Below are 23888 nucleotides of genomic sequence, written 5' to 3'. Positions count from 1 at the left end.
AGGTAAAATGTAAAACGAGCAGGAAAAACTGGCTCCAATCACATGAAAAGAACATGCCAACAAAGACTCTTTTCAAAGAGGAGAATGGGCCAACTAATACCTCTTGTATAACCTGGATGGAACTGGAGACCATTCTTCTAAGTGAAGTATCACGAGAATGGAAAAACAAACACCGCATGTACTCACCATTAAAGTGGAGCTAATCGATCAACACTTATGTGCACATATGGAAATAACATTCATCGGAAATCAAGCACGTGGGAGGAGGGAGAAGGGGATGGGTAAATTCACACCTAATGGGTATAACACACACTATCTGGGGGATGGGCACACTTATATCTTTGACTCAAATGCTACAAAAGCTATTGCTGTAACCAAAATATTTGTACCCCCATAATATTCTGAAATTAAAAAAAGACAATATTAAAAAAAAAAAAGAAAGAAATGACCAAGAACTTTTAAAATCAAGTACAAGCTGGGAACAGTGGCACACACCTGTAATCCCAGCTACTCAGGAGGCTGAGGCAGGAGGATCATTTGAGCCCAGGAGTTGGAAGCTGCAGTGAGCTGTGATCGTGCCTGTGAATAGCCACTGCACTGCACTCCAGCCTGGGCAACACAGCGAGACTTTTTCCCTAAAAAAAAAAAAAGAAAGAAAGAAAAAGAAAATCAAGTGCAGATGTTTGTTTCCCAGTTTGCTAGACACAAGCACTAAACACAACATCTGCAAGAAACATCTCTTTTAGGCCCAAGAGAGGTTTTTCTTCAAGTTGCATGAAACTTTTCCCCTTCACTAACTCATTTCAATATTAATAAGTCTTAAATTATTACCTTTTCTCCTATATTGCAAGAGTCTGACCATATGAAGAATCAGTGATGTACTAAGGGAGTGTGGCAGGCATCCTGTTCCTTTGAGGACTGCAGAGATGCTAGGAGATGGAAACTGTCTTGAAGAAAAAGGCCTGTCAGGTCACTGGCTGACTTGTGGCCCATGCTGGGTCACGTGGTTGCCGAGTCCCTCTCATTCACCCAAAATGCCTCCATGAGTATGTTCCAAGCTGGGCACTTGGGAGGCACATGATTACGACTGTTTTTAACTGTGACTCTCACAGGAGAGAACTCTCCACTTTATCATCCTCCTTTATAAGTTTCAGCTCATGTTTCATTATCATTGACACCAATGCTCCTCAAAGTGTGGTGTCTGATGACTTGAGGAGCTTGGGCCAGAACATAAATCAACATGCTGCTTCCTTCCTGGAGAGAGTCAGGCTCTACAGTCCCTGCCTGCCCAACCACAGTGTGCTCGGTGAGGCAGTTGACACACATTAGGGTGCCAGCTTCTCCTCTTGATGTGGAAGAGTAACCGTTTGCACCAACGTCTGCCTCCAGACTGCACTTTGAGGGGTGCTGACATACACCTGACTTTCACTGACGTCATCTTTATCTGTCTAAACTTTTTCTTTTCTTTTCTTTTTTCTTTTTTTTTTTTTTGAGACTGTTTCTCACTCTATCATCTGGGCTGGAGTGCAGTGGCAAGATCACAGCTCATTGCAGCCTTAAGCTCCTGGGCTCAAGCGATCCTCCTGTCTCAGCCTCCCTAGTAGCTGGGACTACAGGCACATACGGCCATACCTGGTTAATTTTTCTATTTTTTGTAGAGACGGGGTCTCACTCTTGCTCAGGCTGGTCATGAACTCTTGACCTCAAGCGATCCTCCCGCCTCAGCCTCCCAAAGTGCTGGGATTACAGGTGTGAGCCACTGTACCTGGCCTTGTCTGAATGTTTTTAAAAAAACAAATTTATTTTGAAACAATTTCAAATCTACAGAGAAGCTGCAAGAGTAAAACAAAGAACTCCCGTGTGCCTTCCGTCCACACTCCTTTTGATACCACCCATGATGTGCTTGCTACTGAAGGATCCAATTCATGATCACATGGTCTAGTCTCTCTCCATCTGGAACTTTCTCTGAGTTTCATGCCCTTGACCTTTCTGAAGATCACATTTTTAAGAATGACCCTTAATTTGGGCTGTCTTGTGCTTCCTTGTGACTAGAGCCAGGTGATGCCTTTTGGGCCAGAATGTCACAGAAGTGACACTGTGGTCTCCTCCCTGCATCCTATCTAGTGGCCCCTGATGTCAGTGTGTCCCATGGATGGTGGTAACTTTGATCACTGGATTAGGATAGTGTCTGCCCCATTTCTCCACTGTAAAGTTACTGTTCTCTTTTGTAACAAATAAGAATTATGTAAATATCTCATTACTCATTCCACTGTCACCTGCTTGTTTCAGCACCCATTGACATTTCTAATTGTATTATTCCCTCTACGTTTGTTAGTTGGCATCCTATAATAAGGAGGAACTTTCACATCTCCCATTTATAAATAATTTGTTTATAAACAAATGAGGTATAGCCCATTCTATTACTCTACCCTTCAATAGGTTATAAACCTTCACTATCATTAATTATTTTGATGCTCAGATTTTGATGGCTGGTTTCCCATGGAGCTGGCTTCTGTATCATTTTGACACGTGCCTGTCATTCTTCGAGCACTTCTGTCACAATGAGCTCCTCCAAGCTATCTGGTACTTTTCCTGCTGCAGGTCTGAATCAGTCAGCCAGATCTTTAAGGAGCCTTGATCCCTTTTCCTGGAGAGGGATATTTAGAAGCCAAGATTTGGTGCAAAGTGTGCCCTTTGTCACTGGAGTGTTGCTTCTCCCAGGCTCTCTCAGTGGACAGAGCTAGGAAGTACATGTATTTTTATCCATCCATACAGTACATGAACACATACATAGGTATGTACATACATACACCTTTACAGCTATACTCCTGTCTCTATTTCTCTAGGTATGTTTAGTTGCTCACTCCCTTGTAGGCAGCCATTCTCTCAACTACATGAGCTGCCTCTCGCCCTGCTCTGACCAATGCCAGCTTATTACCAGCTGCCTCTGCCACCTTGCTCCGATATCATCGTTGCACAGGCCACTGTCACTGCTCTGCTTGTGCCTGACCAATCACTGTTGGGCTGAATTAGGAAGGAGAGGAAAGAAGCCAAATTGTAGTTTCTTAATTAGAAGAAAAAGTAAGCAAAGGCTCAATTGCCATTACCTGCGATGGGGACTCCTGTGTTGCACCTTAGGATTTAAACCATGACAGACAGCTCATCTACCAGGATGGTATGAACGTTGAAATGAAAGGGGCTTAAGTATCTCCAAGTCTGCTTTCAGGACTGTAATCACAGCCAGGAGGGTGGGAGGAGTGGTGCTTGTACGTTTCGCAGTACATTTCAGCCTTGGCTCTAGCAACAGGAAGGGGGCTAACAGCTCTGGCTTTCACGTTGCTAAATCAGTAGGGTGCTCATCAACTGGTCTAGACATGCTTCATGCCTCAGGAAAGAAGATGAAAAACAGACAATTGATTTTTCAGTGGTACTGAACTTTAAGGGGGCCTTTGGAAACGCAAGGGTGTTCCATGTCACAATGCCTGTGCCCACTGACATTTAGTGATCAAGAGCCAGGGGTGTGAATGTTCTATGGTCAACAGTTTTACATGACAATGGCTTGTCCCATTCAAATGCCAATGGAGCACCCTCTAAGAGATACAAATGGGTGATCACCCACAGGGGTACAGTTTATAATGCTGCAATGTCATTACCGCTGTCATGTTTGAGAGGGACCATGTTCTTCAGTCTCCACCAGATCAGAGTAAAACAACCGTAACTACCAGGAATAGAAGTGGTTGTAGGGGCTGCTTTCACATCTTCTAGGTGCCCAACCATTGTGTGCCGTCCCGAGTGAAAGAGCAGCACCCTTGTGAAACCCACGGCCCCCCTCTCAGTGCTAGTGGGCAGCACGGCATTGGGATAAAACCCAAGAGATCAAGTGATCCTGTGTTTGGACCTCTGTTGAAATTAGCATCAGCAAAATAAATGTGTTTCTATAGTGAGGAATGACCGTTTACCTAATGGTGAGCTCACATTTCCTATCATTGGGTCAACAAGTATTTGCTAGCACTTCCAGACTGTAATCTCCTTGACCTTGACGGCAACGGGCTGGCTGGGAGGCTTATGTAATCATCCCCGATATCTTGTGATTAGTAGGCAGTCAATAGCTGATGACTCAAAATTTGATTTTTCCCAGCCTGACTGTTAACCATCACACTGGGTGAGGGCTCATGTCTATGTTTCTACAGTGCTTCAGTCATCTCACTTATTCCCATGTGAGATAAGACTGAGATCTGTAACCTTTTGGACTGGTTAAGCAAGGGAGAAGGAGTAAAGCCCTTTCCTGTTTCACCTTTTCTCCTTCCCTCCTGTCTCCCCTCCCTCCCTGCCTCTGATTTATGGGCCGGCAGAAGCTGATGCGAGAGAGACCCTGATCTTGGTGATCAAGATCAAATGGCCCTACTGCTGAATTGTGCTACTTTAAGCAAAGAGCTGAGGAGCAGGATATGTAGGCTCGGGAGGACAGTCAGGGCCCTAGATGTAGGCTGGCGTCTGCCATGAACTCTCTGTTCAATGTTCAGCAAGTCTCTTAACCTCTCTGGGCCTCACCATCTGCATCTGTAAAATTGGTAGGTTGGACCGCATGATGTCTTAACATCTGTGGTTCTGCAGGGCCTTATGAAACTCTGAATCACGGTCACATCCTGAATGATAGCACAAGGATGACACAGTGACAAGGAAGACAGAGTGAAAGTGTAGCCTGTGATAACACCAGAAAGACCATTCTCTGGACACGAAAATTCAAACTACTTTTTCTGAATGGTTTTTATCTTTTTTTGTTGTTTGTTTGTTTGTTTTTGTAGTTGCAGGAATAGCAGCAGATGGCCATTAGAGCTGCTGCCTTCCTAGCTGGGAGGATAAACCAGACCAAAGATCCAGGGGTGGAGGAGACGGTCTGTTTCCCTTAGCTTCACGTCTAGACCACAGAAGTGATCTAGCCCACGTTCACCCAAGACGTCTTTCTGTTCCCCCAAGGAAGGAGGGCTGCAATGGCTGGGCACTTCCTCCACTCCCAGCAGCCTCTTTTAATCTTTGAAATCCCCATCCCCTTTTAACATAGCATGGCGGAAAGTTATGTAGACTAAATGACTTGGTATCTGTGTGTCCTGATACTTTACTTTTCTTTCCACCATTGTTTCCATTCCTGAAAAGTAAAAAAGTATTTTCTCCATGATTTCTCAGTTTTCCCTTTCACCTTAAAAAATGCCTCTGCATTGTTTGTAAACTGTCTTAAGTCCACTTTGGAAATGAGTTATAAAATGACAGTGCTATAGGTGTCTAATTGGCTTTGTGTTGGAGTCAAGAAAAAAAGCAGGAGTCGTGAACTGTAGAATTACAGAACGTCAGAAGCAGAGGGGACAGGGGAGAATATTTAAATCAATGTTTTTCAAATTGCAGGTTGTAACCCATTAATGGGTCCTAAAATCAATCTAATGAGTTACAACCAGTATTTTTTTTAAAAAAAAAATAATATGGAATAGAGTAGAAAATACCAGAGTAGATCACACACACTAAAGGTTTATTTAATGAAACTTTGTTCAGGCAAGTTCTGACTTGCCTAAAATATGAAAGCCATTAGAAACCATGAAAATAAGAAGTTAGCACAGTAGAGTAAAGCATTTTATTATATAAGTGATTCTATGTGATTGGTTATTGAGATGTCCGATTTAATTTAGAACGTCTTTGGACAATCCACTGAGAAAACCAATTTATTCAATATTTATTGAGTGCCCAGATGCGTGAGGGAGTGTGCAAAAATAATTAACTAAAATATTAATTATTAGGTCCTATAACCACTAAAGATATTAATTTATAATTTAAAAGCTCCCAAAAAAGGAAATTTCTAGGCCCAGAGGGTTTCAATGGTGAATTCCACCAAACATTTAAAGAATAATTAACAATAATTTTACACAATTTCTTTCTGGAAAAAGAGAGGGAACATTTATCACTTCATTTTATGAGGCTAGTATTACCCTGATGCCAAAACCAGACCAATAAGCCTTCTAAAGGTAGACACAAAAATCCTCAACAAAATATTAGCAAATCAAATATAGCAATGTATGAAAAGAATTATACACCATGACCAAGTAGGATTTATTTCAGGTATGCAATGCTAGGTCAACATTAAAAAAATCAGTCAAGGTAATCCAATGTAAAGAAGAAAAGTCACATGATTATATCAATTGATAAAGAAAAAGCATTTGGCAAAATCCAACACCCACTCATGATAAAAATTCTCAGCAAACTAGGAATAAAGGAAATCTTCCTCAACTTGATAAAGAGCAGCTATAAAAAGCCTACAAGGAATATTATGCTTAATGGTGAAAGACTATTTTCCCCTAAGATCAGGAACAAGACAAGGATGTCCACTCTTACCGCTCTTATTCAACGTGGTACTAGACATTCTAGCTACTGCAAGAATGCAAGAAAAAGAATTACATGCAAACAGATTGGAAAGGAAGAAATTAACTGCCCTTATTTTCACATGACATGATTGTCTACATAGACAATCACATGTAATCTACAAAAAACTCCAGAGCTTATAAGTGAGTTCAACGAGTTTGCAGGGTATAAGATCAATACACAAAAATCAATTGCATTTCTATGTACTAACAATGAACATCTGAAAACCAAAACTTAAGAACACGATACAATTTAAAGTCACTCCAAATAAAATAAAATACTTATGTGCAGAATCTGTATGCTGAAAATAACAAAATGCTGATGAAAGAAATCAAAGAAGATCTAGATAGAGAGACATACTATGTTCATGATTGAAAGACTCAACATAGAAAAATGTCAATTCTTCTAAAATCAATTTAATGCAATTTTGATCAAAATATCAGCAAGAGTTTTGTGGACAGAGACAAGGTTATTCTAGAGTTTATATAAAAAGAGGTAATAGAATAGCTATAACCACATAAAAATGTTCAACATAATTAACCATCAGAGTAATGCAAATTAAAATCACAATGAGATGTCACTACACACATTTCAGAATTGCTAAAATAAAAAATAGTGACAATAGTTGAGTGCAGTGCATGTGCCTATAGTCCCATCTACTCAGGAGGCTGAGGCAGGAAGATTGCTTGAGCCCAGGAGTCCAGCCTGGGCAACATAGTGAGATCCCGTCTCTAAAAAAAAATAAATAAATAATGACAACACCAAAAGCTGATGGGGATGCAGAGAAACTGGATACACTACTTGTGCATTGTAAAATGGTACAGCCACTCTGGAAAATGGTTTGGCAGTTTCTTCTAAAACTACATGTGGAACTGCAACATGACCCAGCAATTTCATTCTTTGGTGTTTATCCCAGAGAAGTGAAAGATTAGATCTGCATAAAAACCTGTACAGGAATGTTCATAATAGCTTTATTCATAATAGCCCCAAACTAGAAATAACTCAAGTGCTCTTCAATATATTAATTGTTAATCAAACTGTGGAAAATCTATACCATGAAATAGTCCTCAGCAATGAAAAGGAACTGATACATGGAACTACTTGGAGGAATCTCCAGGAAAGTGTGCTGCTGGGTGGATAAATCCAGTCCTCAAAGGTTACATACTATGAGTCCATTTATATGACATTCTTGGAATGACAAAATTATAAAAATGGAGACTAGACTTGGTTGCCAGGGGTCAAGGACCATGGTGGGGGTCGGGGGGGAGAGGTGGTGTGGCTATAAAGGACACAAGAGATCCTATGGTGGGAATGTCCTATAACCTGATGTGACTCATGTCAATATCCTGGTTGTGACATTCTAGTTTTGCCAGATGTTACCCTAGGGGAAAACTCAGTCTACAGTATGTGGAATCTTTCTGTATTATTTCTTACAACTGCATGTGAATCTACGATTATCTCAAAATAACAGGATTTTAAAAAAAGAAACACGAGGGCTCTCTGTTTGGACTTAGTTTGACTTAAGCCCAAACAGAGTAAATGGAGTAAAAAATGTATACTTTGGGAAAAGACTAAAATAACTATAGGAGGATTCTAAACAGCTTGGTGACAGTGACATGTCTTTGTCTTTCTATATTCCCAGACAGTACTTGGCCACAATCATAACCTTGCCCATAGAAACACTAAATAATTTTGTTTTGTGTTATTATTAGTGTGGGATAGAAGTCGCCCTGTCAAGCAGTTTAATTTATGAAGGTAAATGTAAGTCACATATGTATGACAGTAGACAACACAAATGTGGTTCTGTGTGAACAAGCCAATATTTTGTGAAGGGAGATGCTCTTTGATAGCATAACAAAAACATAATCAGAGTCCTTTTTCATAATATTGGGTTAAATAGTTGTGTTTCCCTCCCATGAGGTTTTGTGTGGCTTGCTTTTGTCCTATCCTGCAACTACATTCATTAGCACAGGAAGCAGGGGTAGTGTAACTCCTGTGTTCTAAGGAAAACGTTCACACTCATACTTCTGGGGCCTCTGGGCCCTTAGGAAGTGCCTCGGGAGTCCACAGGGGGGAATGGGCAGGGTTCCCTACTTCCTGCAACTTCCACCTTGGGCAGCTTTTTTTCTATCTATTTTGCACGTTGGGTTCATGTAAAATTTGGTTTAAGAACAGATTCCATTGCTTTTCACAAGGTTGACAAACCACGAATGGCTCCTGTGTGAGTCTGCTGCCGAAGGGCTGAGGTTGCAGGGGGAGACCCATGCCTCCCGATGCCCTGTCTGGGAGGATAGCAGAGGGGCTGAGATGAGGCACGAGAGGTGTCTCCTGTCACTCTTTCTCTCCGACTCCTGTCACTACCAGTAGAGTGTTGCTCTTTTCCCAGTAAGGACAGAGTATATCCTGCTTACAGAAGCTTCAGGGCAACATCAAGCCACTAAAATGCAGAAAAATGAACCAGTGTGAGAGGGATTTTTTAGAGAAAATACTTTTTCTTTGATTTTTCTTTTCAAAGCCTCAGTGTATATGTGTGTGTCTACGTGTGTGCGTGCGCACGCCCATAATATAGTGTATGAGTAAATATAAGGCATGAGGGCCCAAGGTGGTGAGGTCATTGATCAATAGGTGAGAAATGCCCCTGAAGAATTCAGATGGACAAATGCGTATCACATGAGCAAATGTGCAAAGCAGTGTTTGAAAAGAATTTATGAAAATATTTGGGGGTGCTATTTTCAGTATTTGGTTCAATAAATAATTGACTCATGGTGAATAATTAATAATAAAATAATTTCTAATAAAATGGCATGAGAATCATAAAATCAGTAAAATTTCACCCGGCTAATTCCACGTTCCAATAGGACCGAGATGTTCACTGAAAGGCAATCCACTAGGTGGCTCTGGAAGTGAGCCCGATAGAAGTGACCAATTTCTCTTTCCTGTCAACTCCAGCAGTGCGGGTTGTGCTGTGTGGTGTTTCCATGTTTTCTCTCAAAGACTCTTAAAGAGGGGTGAGCGCTGGAAAACTTGCTGTTCTTTGGTGGTGAAGAGCTCCCCTTTTATATATCGAAGCTTCATAAAACCTTTCCAAGTCCCCTCAGTGCTGTCATCAGGCACTAGGACCTGCCTTCAGCTCTGCAGAATGGTAAATAGAGAACTTAGCAGGAAGAGCATGGGTGCCCACGCCACATGGTGCCACCAGGAAGGGAGGGAGCTGTCCAGGGCCCGGGCACAGAGACTGCGCTTTGGGGATGGATTTCCACCTCCTCCGTCTCCCGTGGTGCTTAAGGCCTCTAGAACTTGCTGGGCTGGAGAAAGATGAGCTGAGATCCTGTAGTTGGCAAAATTCCCAGGGGCACTTGGATGGTACTTTCTGGGGACTTGGGCTTCGCGTCTTGCTGGGTTTGGCCTCAGCGCCTCTGCTCACAATAAGCAGTTCCCTTGGGAGCTCTGCTATGCCCTGTTTTTTGGGCAAGGGGGTGAGGTGGGGGGACAAACTGTAGTAGGAAATAAGCCCTGGCCGTTGATAACCCCTTTCTTCCTAAACAAGCTGCTGTTAAGAGTGGAATGAAATGTCCAAATGGCTTTGGCCATCCACACTGCAATTAGGAAAGAAAACCCAACCAACAAAAACACATCTAAACCGCAGACTAAATCACCACACTGTTAGAACCACCCCCCCCCCACCGCAAAAAAAAGCACTGTCCAGCCAGAACTGATGGCCACATAAGACCAGTCTGGGCTTTCTGAGCTCTCCAAAGGTCTAAGAAAATCCCAAAGGATCAGGATGGGTGAGCACAGGCAGGGTTCACACAGTCGGGTTTGCCCAAGGTGTTGCTGGTATACACCGAATGCTCCAGGATAATTGATAGCATCCCTATGTGTTCTCAGAGGTGTCCCAGTTTGGACCATAGATTTTATGGTCATCTGTTTTTTTTTAAAAAAAGAAAGAAAGCAACTGAAAACAACCTGCTGACACTAGACCTCAGCAAATCGGCTCTCCCGTCTCTTCCTCTGGGACCCTTCATTGGGGTTAGCAAACTCAGCCTGCAGGACAGATTCAGCTCCTGTCCTGTTCCTTAGCCCACGAGCTAAGAGTAGTTTTTACATTTCTAAAGAGTTTTAAAATGAAAACAAGGAAGAATACATGACAGAGACCACATATGGCCAGCAAAACCTAAAATGTTTACTATCTGGGGCTATACAGAAAAAGGTTGCCACCTGATCTTGTAGCTTTGGGTACAGGGCTGGGATCTTGGATCATTATTGATGTCTTTGGCCCCAAAGAAAGTTGTCAGTTGTGTATCCTCATCCTACCTTTGCCAAATCCAAGGCCCAACGCCTGGCCCAAGGCTGGGGTGGCACATTGGTGTTTGCGGAATGAACAACAACTCAAGCATGTCACTTACTCAGAGAGCCCCATGGGGACAGCAGAAGGCATATGTTGAGATTCCTCTCTCTCCTTCCCCAAGGGATAGTGACAGGAAGGAAGAGGAATGAGGGTTAGTTAAAGCCTTTTTGTGCTACAATAGCGTTTCTATTCTGGGGACAGGGAATGCTGAGGCCAAGGATCCTGCCTCTCTCCTGGTACACTTCCCCCATCATGGGCGGGTTTGGTGGTTTCCTACCACCAGCCCATCCTGAGGTCCAACCAGGCCCTCAGAGACCTGCATCATTCAACACCGTTCCATTCTAACTTTCACACTTCCGCGTGCTCTGTGGTCCTTATGCGTGCCGAGGACTGGGGAATGACGTTCCTTTTGCTGTATAAAGATAACTGTGTCCCCCCCCTCCCGGGGAATTGCATCCCTCCAGCATGAGGGAACCACTGTCCAGAGTCACCATTCTAGTCTCTCAGTTCTGTGAAATTGACTCTGGTTCAGGGGAATAGTTCTCGCAAAAAAAATCAAACCAAACACACACCTGCTTTGTCCTCCTGAATGGGTCATGGATGGGCTCTGGGACTTGAGGAAGCTCACTCCAGCCTTCCACCTCTTTACCTCTAGAAAGAGAGCTCCCTGGCATCCCTTCCAGCCTGGACTCGGCTGATGTGATGAAGTCCAAGTGAGAGTCTGGCATGCTCTTCACTCCTGTGACTCTTAGGAAGGACACAAATAGCGGACATGGTGCTTCTTGGAAGAGTTTATATTTAGAAGCCGTTTAAAAATGAACATGTTGGCCGACTCTCCGAAGTATTCAGGGCACTGCGAGAGCCCCTGGTTGCCTTATTCCTGCGAAACAGACTCGGGGCCCCTTCGGTAGAGCCGTTGGCAGGGGACGGGAGGCCTACAAGGGTCAGTATCAGATTAGGACCAGAACAGAACCCAGACTTCCTGACTTCTAGCACCTTCCAGCACCTCTCCATGCCTACCAGAGAGATGAATGTCCCTTATAGGAGCTGGGTTGAAACAGCATCTGGCACTGCCTTGCGGAAGATGAGCAGTAAATGTTCAACTGAATTATTATTATTCAGAGGTGGATATTTGCTATTGCACGGACATTGCTCTAGAGAAGTTTTTCTTTTTTTATTTTGTTTTTTACTCCAGACATCCCTGAGATGTCTGTCTCATAACTTACAATTAGGTAATGATTATGAAAACCGCATTGAATCTCAGAGACATTCATAGAAACCAGTGTTAACTGCAAATTGTGGGCTGTGTTTAAAAATCTGGAGAAAGTTATGCCCGGAGCGCACTTTTTGCATCCACCCACTAGCTGCTCAACTTTAATACACTCCGCCTTTCTACTGGAGAGCCACTACCGGTGGCAGAGGGCTTAGTGACACGGAACATCTGGTGGCAGTTTATCACTTGCCTCTCTCCCTGCATCCCTTTTTCTGAACTTTGAAATAAAACAGCTCTGGAAATCTTACTTAGGAAGAATGGCTGCTGTCCCACCAGGAGCTGGTTCATTTTGCTGCCTACAGAGTTTGTTTGATCAAATAGTTAAAAGCTGTGATAGCCACTTACAGTTTTCTTTCTTTTCGTCTGAATACATTTGTCTGCACCACACTGGGAGCAAGCGAGAGGGTAAGAAGAGCCAGACATGACCTTGGATCATTCAAAATGGGCGCAGAACCACCCTGGCCCCAGTATCTCTTCCCTAGCACTTACCTTCGCAGCTACCACCAGCCGTCACCGCCGCAACTTATAAAGCAATTACCCACTTCCTCTGTGCCTGACACCTGTAACTCGGCCATTCATCGTGATCCATCTCTTTGACAACCTAAGATCTAGATGTGGAAACAAATCGATTTTAAATATTTCTCCCCTTCCTCTGGCTCTAAGAATAGGACAGTTTCAGTTTTGTTTTTAACTGCCTTTATTACATTTTTGCTTTTGAGATACAAACCACTCTCTTCTACCACACACAAAAAAAACATCCATTCTTGTGATTTTAAAGTGCATTTCCCCTTGAACTTTGTGTACAAAAATATTTTTTTTTTTTAAAACATGCAGAAATTTCTTGACAAGGCACTTTTAGGCATAAAATGCAGACGAGTCCCCTGTTCTACATTCACATTGAAGTAAAAGTGAAACATCACAGCTGCGTCCTTGAAGTCCTCGCTGGCCCAGCGGCCTCTAGGAACCGATGGATGAGACTGTGAAGACGTTCATAGCTTTACAAAGTGTGCTGCGATGCTTCCAACCATGACACGGAAAAGCTGCCTGGAACAACAGCTGTCCTTCCTGGTTCCAGATGTGTCGTCCCACTGCAGGAAATTAAGATAAGCTGCCAAACTGTCTTTGGGTGACCCTACAAGGTTCCATTATCTGTGTAACTTCTTACCTCCAATGTCAGTGATCATGGTCAGGAGAGACACGATCAGGACCCCCCCACCCCAGAACAAAGAGCCACCAGGCCTCCATCCAGTTGTGGAATTTTATAAGGGGAAACAAATGAAAGACAACCAAGGTTTTCATTCCCTGTCCATTGAGAGGGAAGACCCAGAAAATGGACACTTCTAAAAAAAAAATGAACAAACACTTTTTTTGGTTTATAAGCAGATATAGCCCACTTAACATCCAAGTGACTACAACTAATGCTTGTTTTTAAAAAGCAAATGATATTCAAACATCAAAACCACCAAGCATTCTCCTAAAAGTTCAAACTTCACAATTTAAAAAAAATGTATCCTGTTTTATCACCATTAAAATTAAATCTTAGAGATAAATTCTACCATTGACTCTTAAATTGTTGCCATTTCTGGAGAACTGCAAAGTTCTATTGCTTCTCAACAGCTCCCCTATAACAAGAATTTTTTTTTAAACCCACTCAAATGCTTCCTATCTTTTAAGAAATATTCAAAGCTTATTAATTATATATCTTTATATGCTCCAGCTTATTTATGGTACCCAATTTGCAAATGCTCCCCAGGGCATTTGGAGGAATAAATATGAAACAAAAATGAAGTTGCTTCCCCATTCCTGGACAACTATCTGGGACAGGTGGCTGGTCCTTCTGGGGCAACCTGGGAAGGACACTGGCACTGGGGGCCACTTGTCACCATAACCTGGGGCTGTCTGAAGGCAAACTGCAGGTCAGGCTACAGTGAAGTCTCCACTTAAGAAAGCTGTCACCCTCCTAAGTGTGTAGGCCTATCTACTGATGGTGGCTATGGAAGAACGAGAGAATCCATCAGGTGGTTCCTGAGGCCATCTGAGAATACCATGGGAAGGAACTGGGCCAAAAGAGAAAGGTTGTATTGGGGGTGGGAGGGGGGTAAGTGGTAAACAGAAGGCAGCTAGAAGACAGTCTCCTCCCCCCGACTGAATGACAGCCCCGATGGGGGAGTCAGGCAAGCAGATTCTTGTATGGAGAAGAAGGGTCTTTGCAAGCAGGTGAGGACTTGTCTCTGAACTGTGTGGTGGGGTGAGCGTCCCAGGTGTGCTGGCTGGGGGCTTGCAACCTGTGCCCCTGGCAATAAAGCTGGGGTGAGCTGAGAGAAAGAAGGGTGGGAGGTGGGAAGGTTTAGGGCTGTTTTAGAAGAGATACTTATCACTGAATTACCATATTTCAAATGTTGACGTGGGGAATGTGTTAAGATCATTAGTACACAAAACTAAACAGACTTTATTCTTGGGTCACTTGAGGCCTTTTTCTTATGAACATAGAATGATCCTTAGTCGTAATATGTAAATGACAGTGCACTTTGTACCTTTCCTGCATGGGGGGTGAGGGGCACTTCTCAACACAAAATAAAATTCTTGGCCTACATGAAATCAGTTTTGCTTCCATTTGAGTTAGATTTATCCTAATAGTTCTGATCACCAAATTTATAATATTTAAAGTACTGTCTATATACTTGATATATGGTATGCTTAGATAAAACACAGTTCTGCCCAATTTCAGCATAAGATACAAATGTGATTTCTCCCAAAATTATATTATCATGTAATCTCAGAATGCCACCCACCTGGAAGAGGCACAAAAAACTAAGCACTAGATTGCAGACTAGTAACAGCCAGTTTTAGGAACAAGGATTACATCAAACACCGCCTAAGAGCATTTTTAAAAAGTCAAAACATTTTAAAGTTCAAAACTGAAAAAAAAACCCCAAACCCAACCACAAAACTCTAGGAGCCAAGGCACTCAATGCTTGCCTGACAGTGGTATACAAAGCCACAAACCAGGTCTTTTTCGATTAATCTAGAAAATTTAAGCCCAATAGCTGTGCCTCCAAATCTAGGCAACTGTACACTCCTCTTTCTGCTTGTCTTAGCAAAACTCTCACTTTAGTAAGATCAGGCAAAAAACAAAATAAAAGTCATTTAACCAAACTCCAAAAACAAACAGAAAAAAACCCCAACTTTCTACAAATATGTATGTAAAAAAATTTTTAAAACACCCCTAAGTAAAAACCAATCTTGCTCAAGGAAAATCACAGGTTTTTGGGGACCCCATCCGACAACGAATGTCCCAACAGTCTCTTTTACAATAACATTAACCAACACACTCTAGTCCAATATGGTTAACAACAATTAACCTCTGATATTTCAGAGTTGGCAAACATTTAAAATAACATAAGAACGTGGTGAGGTTTTTCTCCCCTATCCCTTTACACACTCACATACCATAAATAAGAACACCCAAATCAATGTCCCTGGGTCCTTGTAAAATGTCCTGGATATTGTAAATCACAGTCAAAATAAAACCAAACATTTTCCGAAGGCTTTGCAGACACATTGGATCTGCAAATCGAATGTCCTAAACACAGCATCAATGATGACGCTCCAGGAAAGGAGACCTAAAATTCTTTTGTGAAGAATGAGACACTCGCAAACCAGCCAAGCAAGTTCAGTCTTGTAACTGAGCCTTCTGCTGACTCAGGGTAAAAGTGAGCACTTAGAAAGCTCCCCCAAAAGCCAAGAGAAAAAGCTCAAAGTGTCCCACTCATGGCTGTCCTACCTTGTCATAACCCTGCAATCTGTGACACTGCACAGGAGCCAGTGGCTTTGGATAACTGGCGTGTTGCACTCTGCTGGCATACAGACGTGGGTCAGGAAGAGGGGAGAGGAAATGCCTGTCTCAGTCACAAGCTAATTTGCCCTTATTATCTTTTCCCGAACATTGGATGAACCATGGAAGAAAATAAAATGCAAAAAAATGAACTTGCAAAAAACAAAAGGAGCAGATCCCATCTCTCTTCTGTAGCTGCGTTAGAAATGTGTGACATTGGGTCAGCGTGTCACACAGCACAGAGATGAAATGCAAAGTAGGTGCAACGTGGAACAGCAGCAACGTGCCGGAAAGGCCTGGTGGTTGGAAGACACTCAAAGATGGATGGTGAGGGTCTGCTGGGAGGTGGCTGGGGGCTCAGCGACGTCTGGGTGACTGACGTTCCACATCCGACGGGACAGGAGAGATCAGGCCCCTCTAGCCTCACGGGCGCTGGCGCAGGCTTGGTCCCCATCCACACTCTTTCTGGCACCATCCTGCTCACACCCTCCTGGCTGCCACGGTGCCAAAGCGGACCAGCACACACTACCTCTGCTCCGAGCGCGAAACCGGTTCTGCAATCTGAACCCGGCTGGATTTGCTGGTTTAAGAAAAAAGTGAACAGGATCCTTCCTTTTCCAAAACTGTGCCTGATGGCAGTTCCGCTTTACCCTTCTCTTGGCTCCCATCTCCGTCCCTCGGCGAGTGGGGCCAGGCTTGCCTGCAGCAGCTCTGCCACGCTGTCACCTGCAGTCTCTAGTAATAGGGCCCTAGCTTTTCGTATCCTAAGTAACTAGGCCACTCTGGAAACAGACCGTAGGAGCACCGAGGGCTTCCAAACTGGTCGAAGGATATCCCCAAATCTGGTCCGTTGTGTGGCTCGGCCGTGCCCTGAGTGGATTTCAGCTCCGCCCGGATGATCCTGTAGTTCTTGCCTCTGTTGCTGTCCCAGTGCGTCTGGCCGTTGCACTCGTAGCACACGGCGAACTCCATCCTTTCGTAGGACTGAATCTTCTCGGGTAAGCTAATGTCAAAGGAGAACGTGTCCCTGTCCGAACCAGCGTAAGTGTCCTTCACGTACTGACAAGGGAAGTCTGTGAAGCTTTTCCAGGTGTCAAACGTCATCCTTATTTTCACGCTCTTCTCGAAGGCAAGGTTCTGAACCTTCACGGTGCCCGCCAGGGCCCTGTCCTTCAGCACGCAGTTCTCAAGGCACACGTGGTCGGCCTGGAGGCGATTTCTGAAGTCTAAGTAGTCTGCGGCTGGCTGGGAAAAGTCCAGAACAAAGCTCTCGCTCTCTGCTGTCGTCAGGCTCACGATGTTGTCTAGGAGCTCGGTGATGTTAAATGGGATATCTAACGGGTCATCGAATTCGGAGAACACTTTGACCATTGTCAGGGCCAGTCCTTGGTTGTCTGCGAAGGACACCCGCTTCTTCACCTTTTTCTCCTGGACAGCTGGGGCCACCATTCCACTGGCTTCATTCTTGCTGCCCAGCTGAATACAAGGTCTCAGGGGTTTGCTCGGCTTTGGCGAGATCTTGAAGGCAAACCTCTCTCGGCGCAAGGAAGGGGCCATGCAGTTGTATCTGTATTCTATGTCCACAGCCATCATTGGGTTAGATGAATAGGCTAGAACCCTGGCAAAAGAGGAAAAGAAAGAGAAAAAATAGCAAAGAGATCAGATAGATGTGTAAACCCAACATTCTAGCAGGGACTGGCGAACAATGTTTCCTTTCATCCCGCCCACGTGGCTACAGTTCAATATTAACTCCAGCGCCATCCAGCACAACACTGGCTTCAGGGAAGATTAAGTCGCAGGGGTGATGTTCAAGGTTAAAACAAACAAAAGAGCATGAAACCCGCTAGTTTTAACACCAAGTTCACAGGATTGTGGGTCAGGATTTCTTGGAGCTTTCGGTCTGCTAATGGGCCACAGAGGATAATGGAAAGTGCATATTGTTTGCAGAATTTCTCGAACTTACTTGCCTAAAGAACCCTTTTTTTTCTGGAGTATCTTCCACAAACAGCCACCCTGAGGAATACACTTTGGCAAATACTGATATTTATTTATTAATTGGCAAGTAAAAACTATATATATATTTATGGTGTACAACATGATGTTCTGATATATGCATACACTGTGGAAGGGCTAAATTAAGCTATTTAATATGTATTACCTCACATATTTTTTGTGTGTGCACAGAACACTTAAAATCCACTCTTTTAGCAACTTTGAAGAATACATTATTAACTATAGTCATCGTATTGTACAATAGATCTCTTGAACTTATTCCTCTTTTCTAACTGAAATGTTGTGTCCTTTTACCAACATCTCCCCAGTCCTCCCTCGCCCCCACCCCCCAGCCCCTCGCCACCACCTTTCTCCTCTCTGTTTCTATGAGTTTGACTTTTTTAGATTGCACCTGTGAGATCATGCGGTATTTGTCTTTGTGTGCCTGGCTAATAATGCATAACATAATGTACTCTAGGTTCATCCATGTTGTCCCAAATGATAGGATTTTTTTCTTTTATACGGCTGAATAGTATTCCTCTGTGTAGATATGGTACATTTTCCTTATCCATTCATCTGTTGATAGGCACTGAGGTTGATTCCGTATCTTGGCTATTGTGAATGATACTGCACTCAATATGGGAGTGCAGACATCTCTTCAACATACTGGTTTCATTTTCTTTGGATATATACCCAGTAGTGAGATTGCTGGGTCATATGATGGTTCTATTTTTAATTTTGGGGGGAACCTCCGTACTGTTTTCCATAATGGCTGTACTAAGTTACATTCCCACTAACAGTATACAAGGGCTCCCTTTTCTCCACACCCTTGCCAACACTTGTTTTCTTTTGTCTTTTTGATTATAGCCATTCTAACAGGTGTGAGGTGACAGCTCATTGTGGCCTTCATGGTAGATACTGCTTTAATGTGATAAAAAGAAACGAATTCATCCCACAAATATTGATTCAGTGTTTATTATATGCCAGGCATTGTGCTAAACGCTGGGCTTCACTAGTGAAGACAGACAGAAAGCACCTGCTTTCATCAAAGCAGGTTTTTATATTCCACAATATCTTTCTTTTAAAAAGAACCAGCAATTTAGTATTTTTTAAATCTTTCACAGAGGTGAATATTTGTCTTTTCTACAGGTGAAAATAGCCTCTGTAAGAATAAAAAACAAATAGAATCAAGCTAAAAGAGGTTAAATTTGTGTACATGAAACTACATTTTGCTATAAATGAAAAAAGTAAGTAAAACCAAAAAGATTCAAGACAAACCGGGAAAATATTTTACAAAAAACATAGCAGCAATGAGTTAATACCTTAATATATAAAGTGTTCTTACAAAGCAATACCAAAGTCAAATATTCCACATAGAAAAATGAGCAAAGAACATGAATAGAAAATTCACAAAAGAAATTTACAAGTGATCCATAAATGTCCAACCTTATAATTAATTTAAGAAATTTAGATTAGAAACAACACCTGATTTTACTTATTGAATTAGGAAAAATGTGCTCACTTCAGCAGCACATATACTACAACTGGAATAACACAGAGAAGATTAGCAAGATGTTTTTTAAAACTAAAAAAAGAATTAGGAAAAAAATTTAAAAGAGAATACAAATACTTTTATTGGTCTAAATTAGCACAACCTTTCTAAATGTTCTTATCACTTTTTGTTCTAATGTCACATACAGGCGTTTATCCTAAGTAAATAATTAAAAATGCATGGAGTTGAATGTACTAAAGTTTTCAATGCACTGTAATTTAACATGCATTCAATCATTAAAACCATTATTTGGGAAAAGATTTAAAAGACATGGAAACATTGTATAATAGATTATTAATGTGAAAAAATACAGAAAATTGTACATAGAGACCAGATTTGTGGGGAAGAAATACAGTTGACCCTTGAACAACATAGGTTTGAACTTTGTGGGTCTTCTTACACTTGGATTTTCTTCTGCCTCTGCCACCCCTGACACAGCAAGACCAAACCCTCCTCTTCCTCAGCCTACTCAACTTGATGACAATGAGGGTGACGACCTTTAGGATGATCCACTTCCACTTAATGAATAGTAAATATATTTTCTCTTCCTTATAATTTTCTTAATGACATTTTCTTCCTTCTAGCTTATTGCATTGTAAGAACACAGTATATAATACATAAAACCTATGGAATATGTGTTAAGACACTGTTTATGTTATTGGTAAGGCTTTTGGTCAATTAGTAGTTAAGTTTTTGGAGAGTTGAAAGTAATATGTGGATTTTCAACTTTGTGGGGGTCAGCGCCCCCGACCCTCACATTGTTTAAGGATCCAATGTATTACGTAGATGCACAGAAAAAGGACTAGAGATATAGTTAAAACTGTCAGAATATCTAGGTGATGGGATTTCTGTTTTCTTGGTTTGTATTTTCTTATGTCTTCTAAAATAATATGGCTTCTATAATCAGAAAAAAATGAATTTAAAAAAACCCTCAAATATTTTAAGATTTTCTAAAAACTTACCCCAACACTGCTGCCTCACTAAAGCCAAGCACATTTTATCATTCTAATTACCATAGCAAATTTATATTTTGATTCAACAGTTTCAGTGGGCTAAACTGAAGTCAGTGACAAAAAGAACATAGGATCAGGATTAGTTCCTAAATCTGTCTCCCCTCCTTATGGCAAAGGTATAGGTGTGTCCTGGTGCTCACTCTTAGGAAGCCCCTGAGAAGTGACAAACTCAAAAGCTGGGACCACTGGTTTGGTCCAATAAATAATCTCTCATTTTCAACTTCTGATTTTGATTAACCAAATATAAAAAGAAAAACATGTGAAAGGACAGAGATATTTCAGGTTTGATCCTGTTTTTCTGAAAGTACAGCACCTCCCTAGGATGCAAGAAGCTCTTACAGACGACCAGTCAGAGAAACACACAAATTCAGAGTCAAATAAAACAGAATAACTCATGGCCATAATGCAAGTACTTCAACATTCATTTTAAAGGATATTTGTCTTACTGTTTCCCCTCTGAAAAAGTCAATCTAGCAAAAATTTTAAGGGCAAATTTGCTTTCTATTTTCTGCTCTTACACCCATGCAATTGTTCTGGAAAGGAAAAGTTCTGACTGAATCAGGCACAATGGCTTTACATAGGATTAATGCGTTCACTAATGGGCTCAATGTAAAAAAAAATCCTGTATGTAGAAATTACTTGAATTTTAGTTCTTCTTGCCAATTGCAAAACTTTATGTTGGAATGTATTAGATTTATACCTTCAACTCTAACTTTAACACAGGTAGTTTTTGTTTTGTTTTGTCTTGTTTTAAATATGTATGGGAGGGTGAGTGAGTGAAAAAGAAAGAAAAAAAATATGTATGAAAGCCAAATGACAGCTCAGGTCTTGCACCCAGGGCCCCTGACTCTGTCCATCCTTAAAATCCTGGGTGTCAACTGTGGGGGAGGGTTGTGGGGGGGGCGGTGAGTGTTTCCTCCTCCACCACTTCCCCCTGGCCTGAGTCAGCATAAGGTCAACTCCAAGTTCTCTGTGCACCTTCAACCTCATACATGCTAGAAGAAGTAAACTCTCAAGATACTTTGGAAGCAGAATTCCACAGTAAAGGGATCAATGAAAGAGTCTGCACACTTGCAGTTGGCTAAAGCCACTCTGCCCAGTTCTAATCCTACAGGTTAAGGAGACTTAGATGAAGACCCTGGTAAAGTTTCCCTGTTTGGACCTAGTGGTGTAAATTTGTCCTGAGGTCCCTTTTATCACCAAGCTGTAAGAACATGTGGAACCAGGGTTGGGGAGGTGAGGCTGTAGTCAGAGCCAGAGCTAATCAAACAGTTCCACTGGTGCTTCCGTGAGCCAAACTGTTTTTGCAAGATTCTTCCATGAGAGGCAAAAGTAAGGTTATGATGGCCCAAGAATTACCACCAGGGCTACTGCCCCTGGGGCACTGCGCAAGAGTCCCTTTACTTTTTGTGTGTGAGGACATTAACTGCAGGTGAGGACATTAACCCCTGTCACCTCAATCTGGGATCTGACTTGTCTGTCAGCCGCCTTGCCTATCCTCACAGGTAGATTCCAGCTTTTATTAACATGATTTTTCTCTAAGAATCAGTGCCCCAAAGAGCTGGTTTGCTGCCGGCATTCCTGACCTGCCCAGGAATCCAACAGACTATGACAGGCATGATGACCACCTAGAGGTGCTCCTAGCAACTGACACGTACAAAGTAATACTTTCTTCAGTCCCTGGAAGGAAGGCACCTGGACAGGTGCTTCATTTGCAAACGACATGAAAATGATCAGTTCCAACACAGGATGTGCCAGGCTGCACCTCAGGCCCCCTCTCCTAACAGACTCTGTGGCAGCTACTCCAGGCCAGGAAGAATATGTGTCACCAAGGTTGGTCAGGGGGAAAAAAAGAACCAGAAGATACAGACCCAAGTTTGAACCAGCAAAGCAGGACATAGGATTTGGATACTAGCTGCAAGATGGGAACATGAGCACAGGAGTGCTGGTCCCTGGGCCACCATGAATTCTCAAAGACTTTGCTCCCATACAGATGCTGCAGAGATCAGAGATCAGTTTTCCCTGATGAGGGACAGGGCCATGCCTGAGGGTGGATTTCAGCATTCACGGTCAAGGCTAAAACAGGGCAAACTCTAACACACCAGGAGAACTGGAGAGCATATGGAGGGTTTTGCATAAATGCTTTCTCTGTTCCACTATTGACAAGTAACCCAGCTTCTCAAGCTGGCCGAGATTAGGCACCCATGGTGATTGTTCTTGTGAAAACTACAGACTCGTACAGAAATAACCCCATGACCTTCACAGTTTCAGGCAGCTGAGCTACTGACTTTCTGGCTGTGCCTTTTGCAGAAAGCAAATCTTTTTTGTATTGGGGCCAAGACATTTTCTCCTCCATTCTCTCCTCTCTCCTTTTTGCCTTTTTTTTTTTTTTTTTATGATAAGAAAAAACAGAAAAATCAGACGCAGGCACAGCCCACAAGGAATGCTGAAAACTGCCAAAGTGCATTAGGCAAGCATATACAACCAGGTTAGAATTTTTTTTTAAACTCAGCTATCTCCCTCTTTTTCCTTTGTACTCAGACCCTGGGGCCTTTATTCAACAGTCTTAAAAGTTACTTATACCCCTTGAGCCTGTCCCCTTCATCCAAAGCATCGCTGAGATAAATATTTGTGAATGAGGCTGCATGTGCTAGGAAAGAGATAAGTTAAAATGGCACAGCCCCTGCCATCTAAAAACACACCATTGGCCTAAGAAGGGGTGCACCTAGCTGTGCCACTGGGGCAAGTCACTCGACTGCTCTGGGCCTGGGGTTTCTCCTGACACTCTACCTTGCTAGCAATTCCTGGTGGCGCTTCTCTTCCCACTAACTTTTCCCTGAATACCCCAATTTTACTTCTGCGGTAAGTCCTCCAACTGTCTTCACTTTAGCCTTGGCTCCTGGACAACTCGCCGAATGCACCGTTTTCTCTTCTCCTGTTCCTCCAGCCCAAAGCCCTAACTCTCTCCTCTGCGGGACCTTGGGTCTCCCCGGAGCCTGGGCTCCGACACCTTCCAAGGACACCTTCCAACAACTCCAACAATTCTCGGAGTTCCCAAGTCCAGTCTTTCCTTTGTTGACGCCTCTTCTTAAGAAAACAATAGCACGACGGGCCCCCAGTCTTCTAGTGTGTTGTTCTAGGTCTTCACTTGTCTTCTACAGCTACTGTCCCCTCCACACCACTTTCTCTGGGCTCCAAAGGGGGCAGGCCAGTGCGTCCAGACTGGAGGACCCCACAAGTCACTCCTCGACCCTGTGCCCTCAGTCCCCGCCATCCCGCCCCCACCCTCCCCGCGAGAGCCCGGTCGCCCTCGCGGTGCACCCACCTTCCGGGCCGCGGAGGAGCCCCCGCCCCAGCTCGCTCGCCGCATCAGAGCCACCGCCTACGTGAGCGTCGGGGTGTCCGGGAGGCAAGGTCTGGGCTGGGTTCCCGGAGATGTGACCGGCAGGGGGAGGGAGACGAGGAGGAGG

General features: G+C 43.0%; 1 protein-coding gene across 1 annotated transcript; it reads right to left on the bottom strand.

The window, feature by feature from the left end:
* Positions 1 to 14455: 14455 nt before the first annotated feature.
* On the bottom strand, positions 14456 to 23855 carry PPP1R3B (protein phosphatase 1 regulatory subunit 3B). Its single transcript, XM_045535413.1, has 2 exons — positions 23744 to 23855; positions 14456 to 17479 (listed from the first exon to the last, which is right to left on the bottom strand). Exon 2 carries the CDS (start codon positions 17452 to 17454, stop codon positions 16597 to 16599), a length of 858 nt encoding a protein of 285 aa, XP_045391369.1. The 5' UTR covers positions 17455 to 17479; positions 23744 to 23855; the 3' UTR covers positions 14456 to 16596.
* Positions 23856 to 23888: the final 33 nt, after the last annotated feature.

Source organism: Lemur catta, chromosome 22 (genome assembly GCF_020740605.2).
Source record: "Lemur catta isolate mLemCat1 chromosome 22, mLemCat1.pri, whole genome shotgun sequence".
In the NCBI taxonomy this organism is placed as follows: Eukaryota; Metazoa; Chordata; class Mammalia; order Primates; family Lemuridae; genus Lemur; species Lemur catta.
This window is presented reverse-complemented; position numbering and strand designations above follow the sequence as displayed.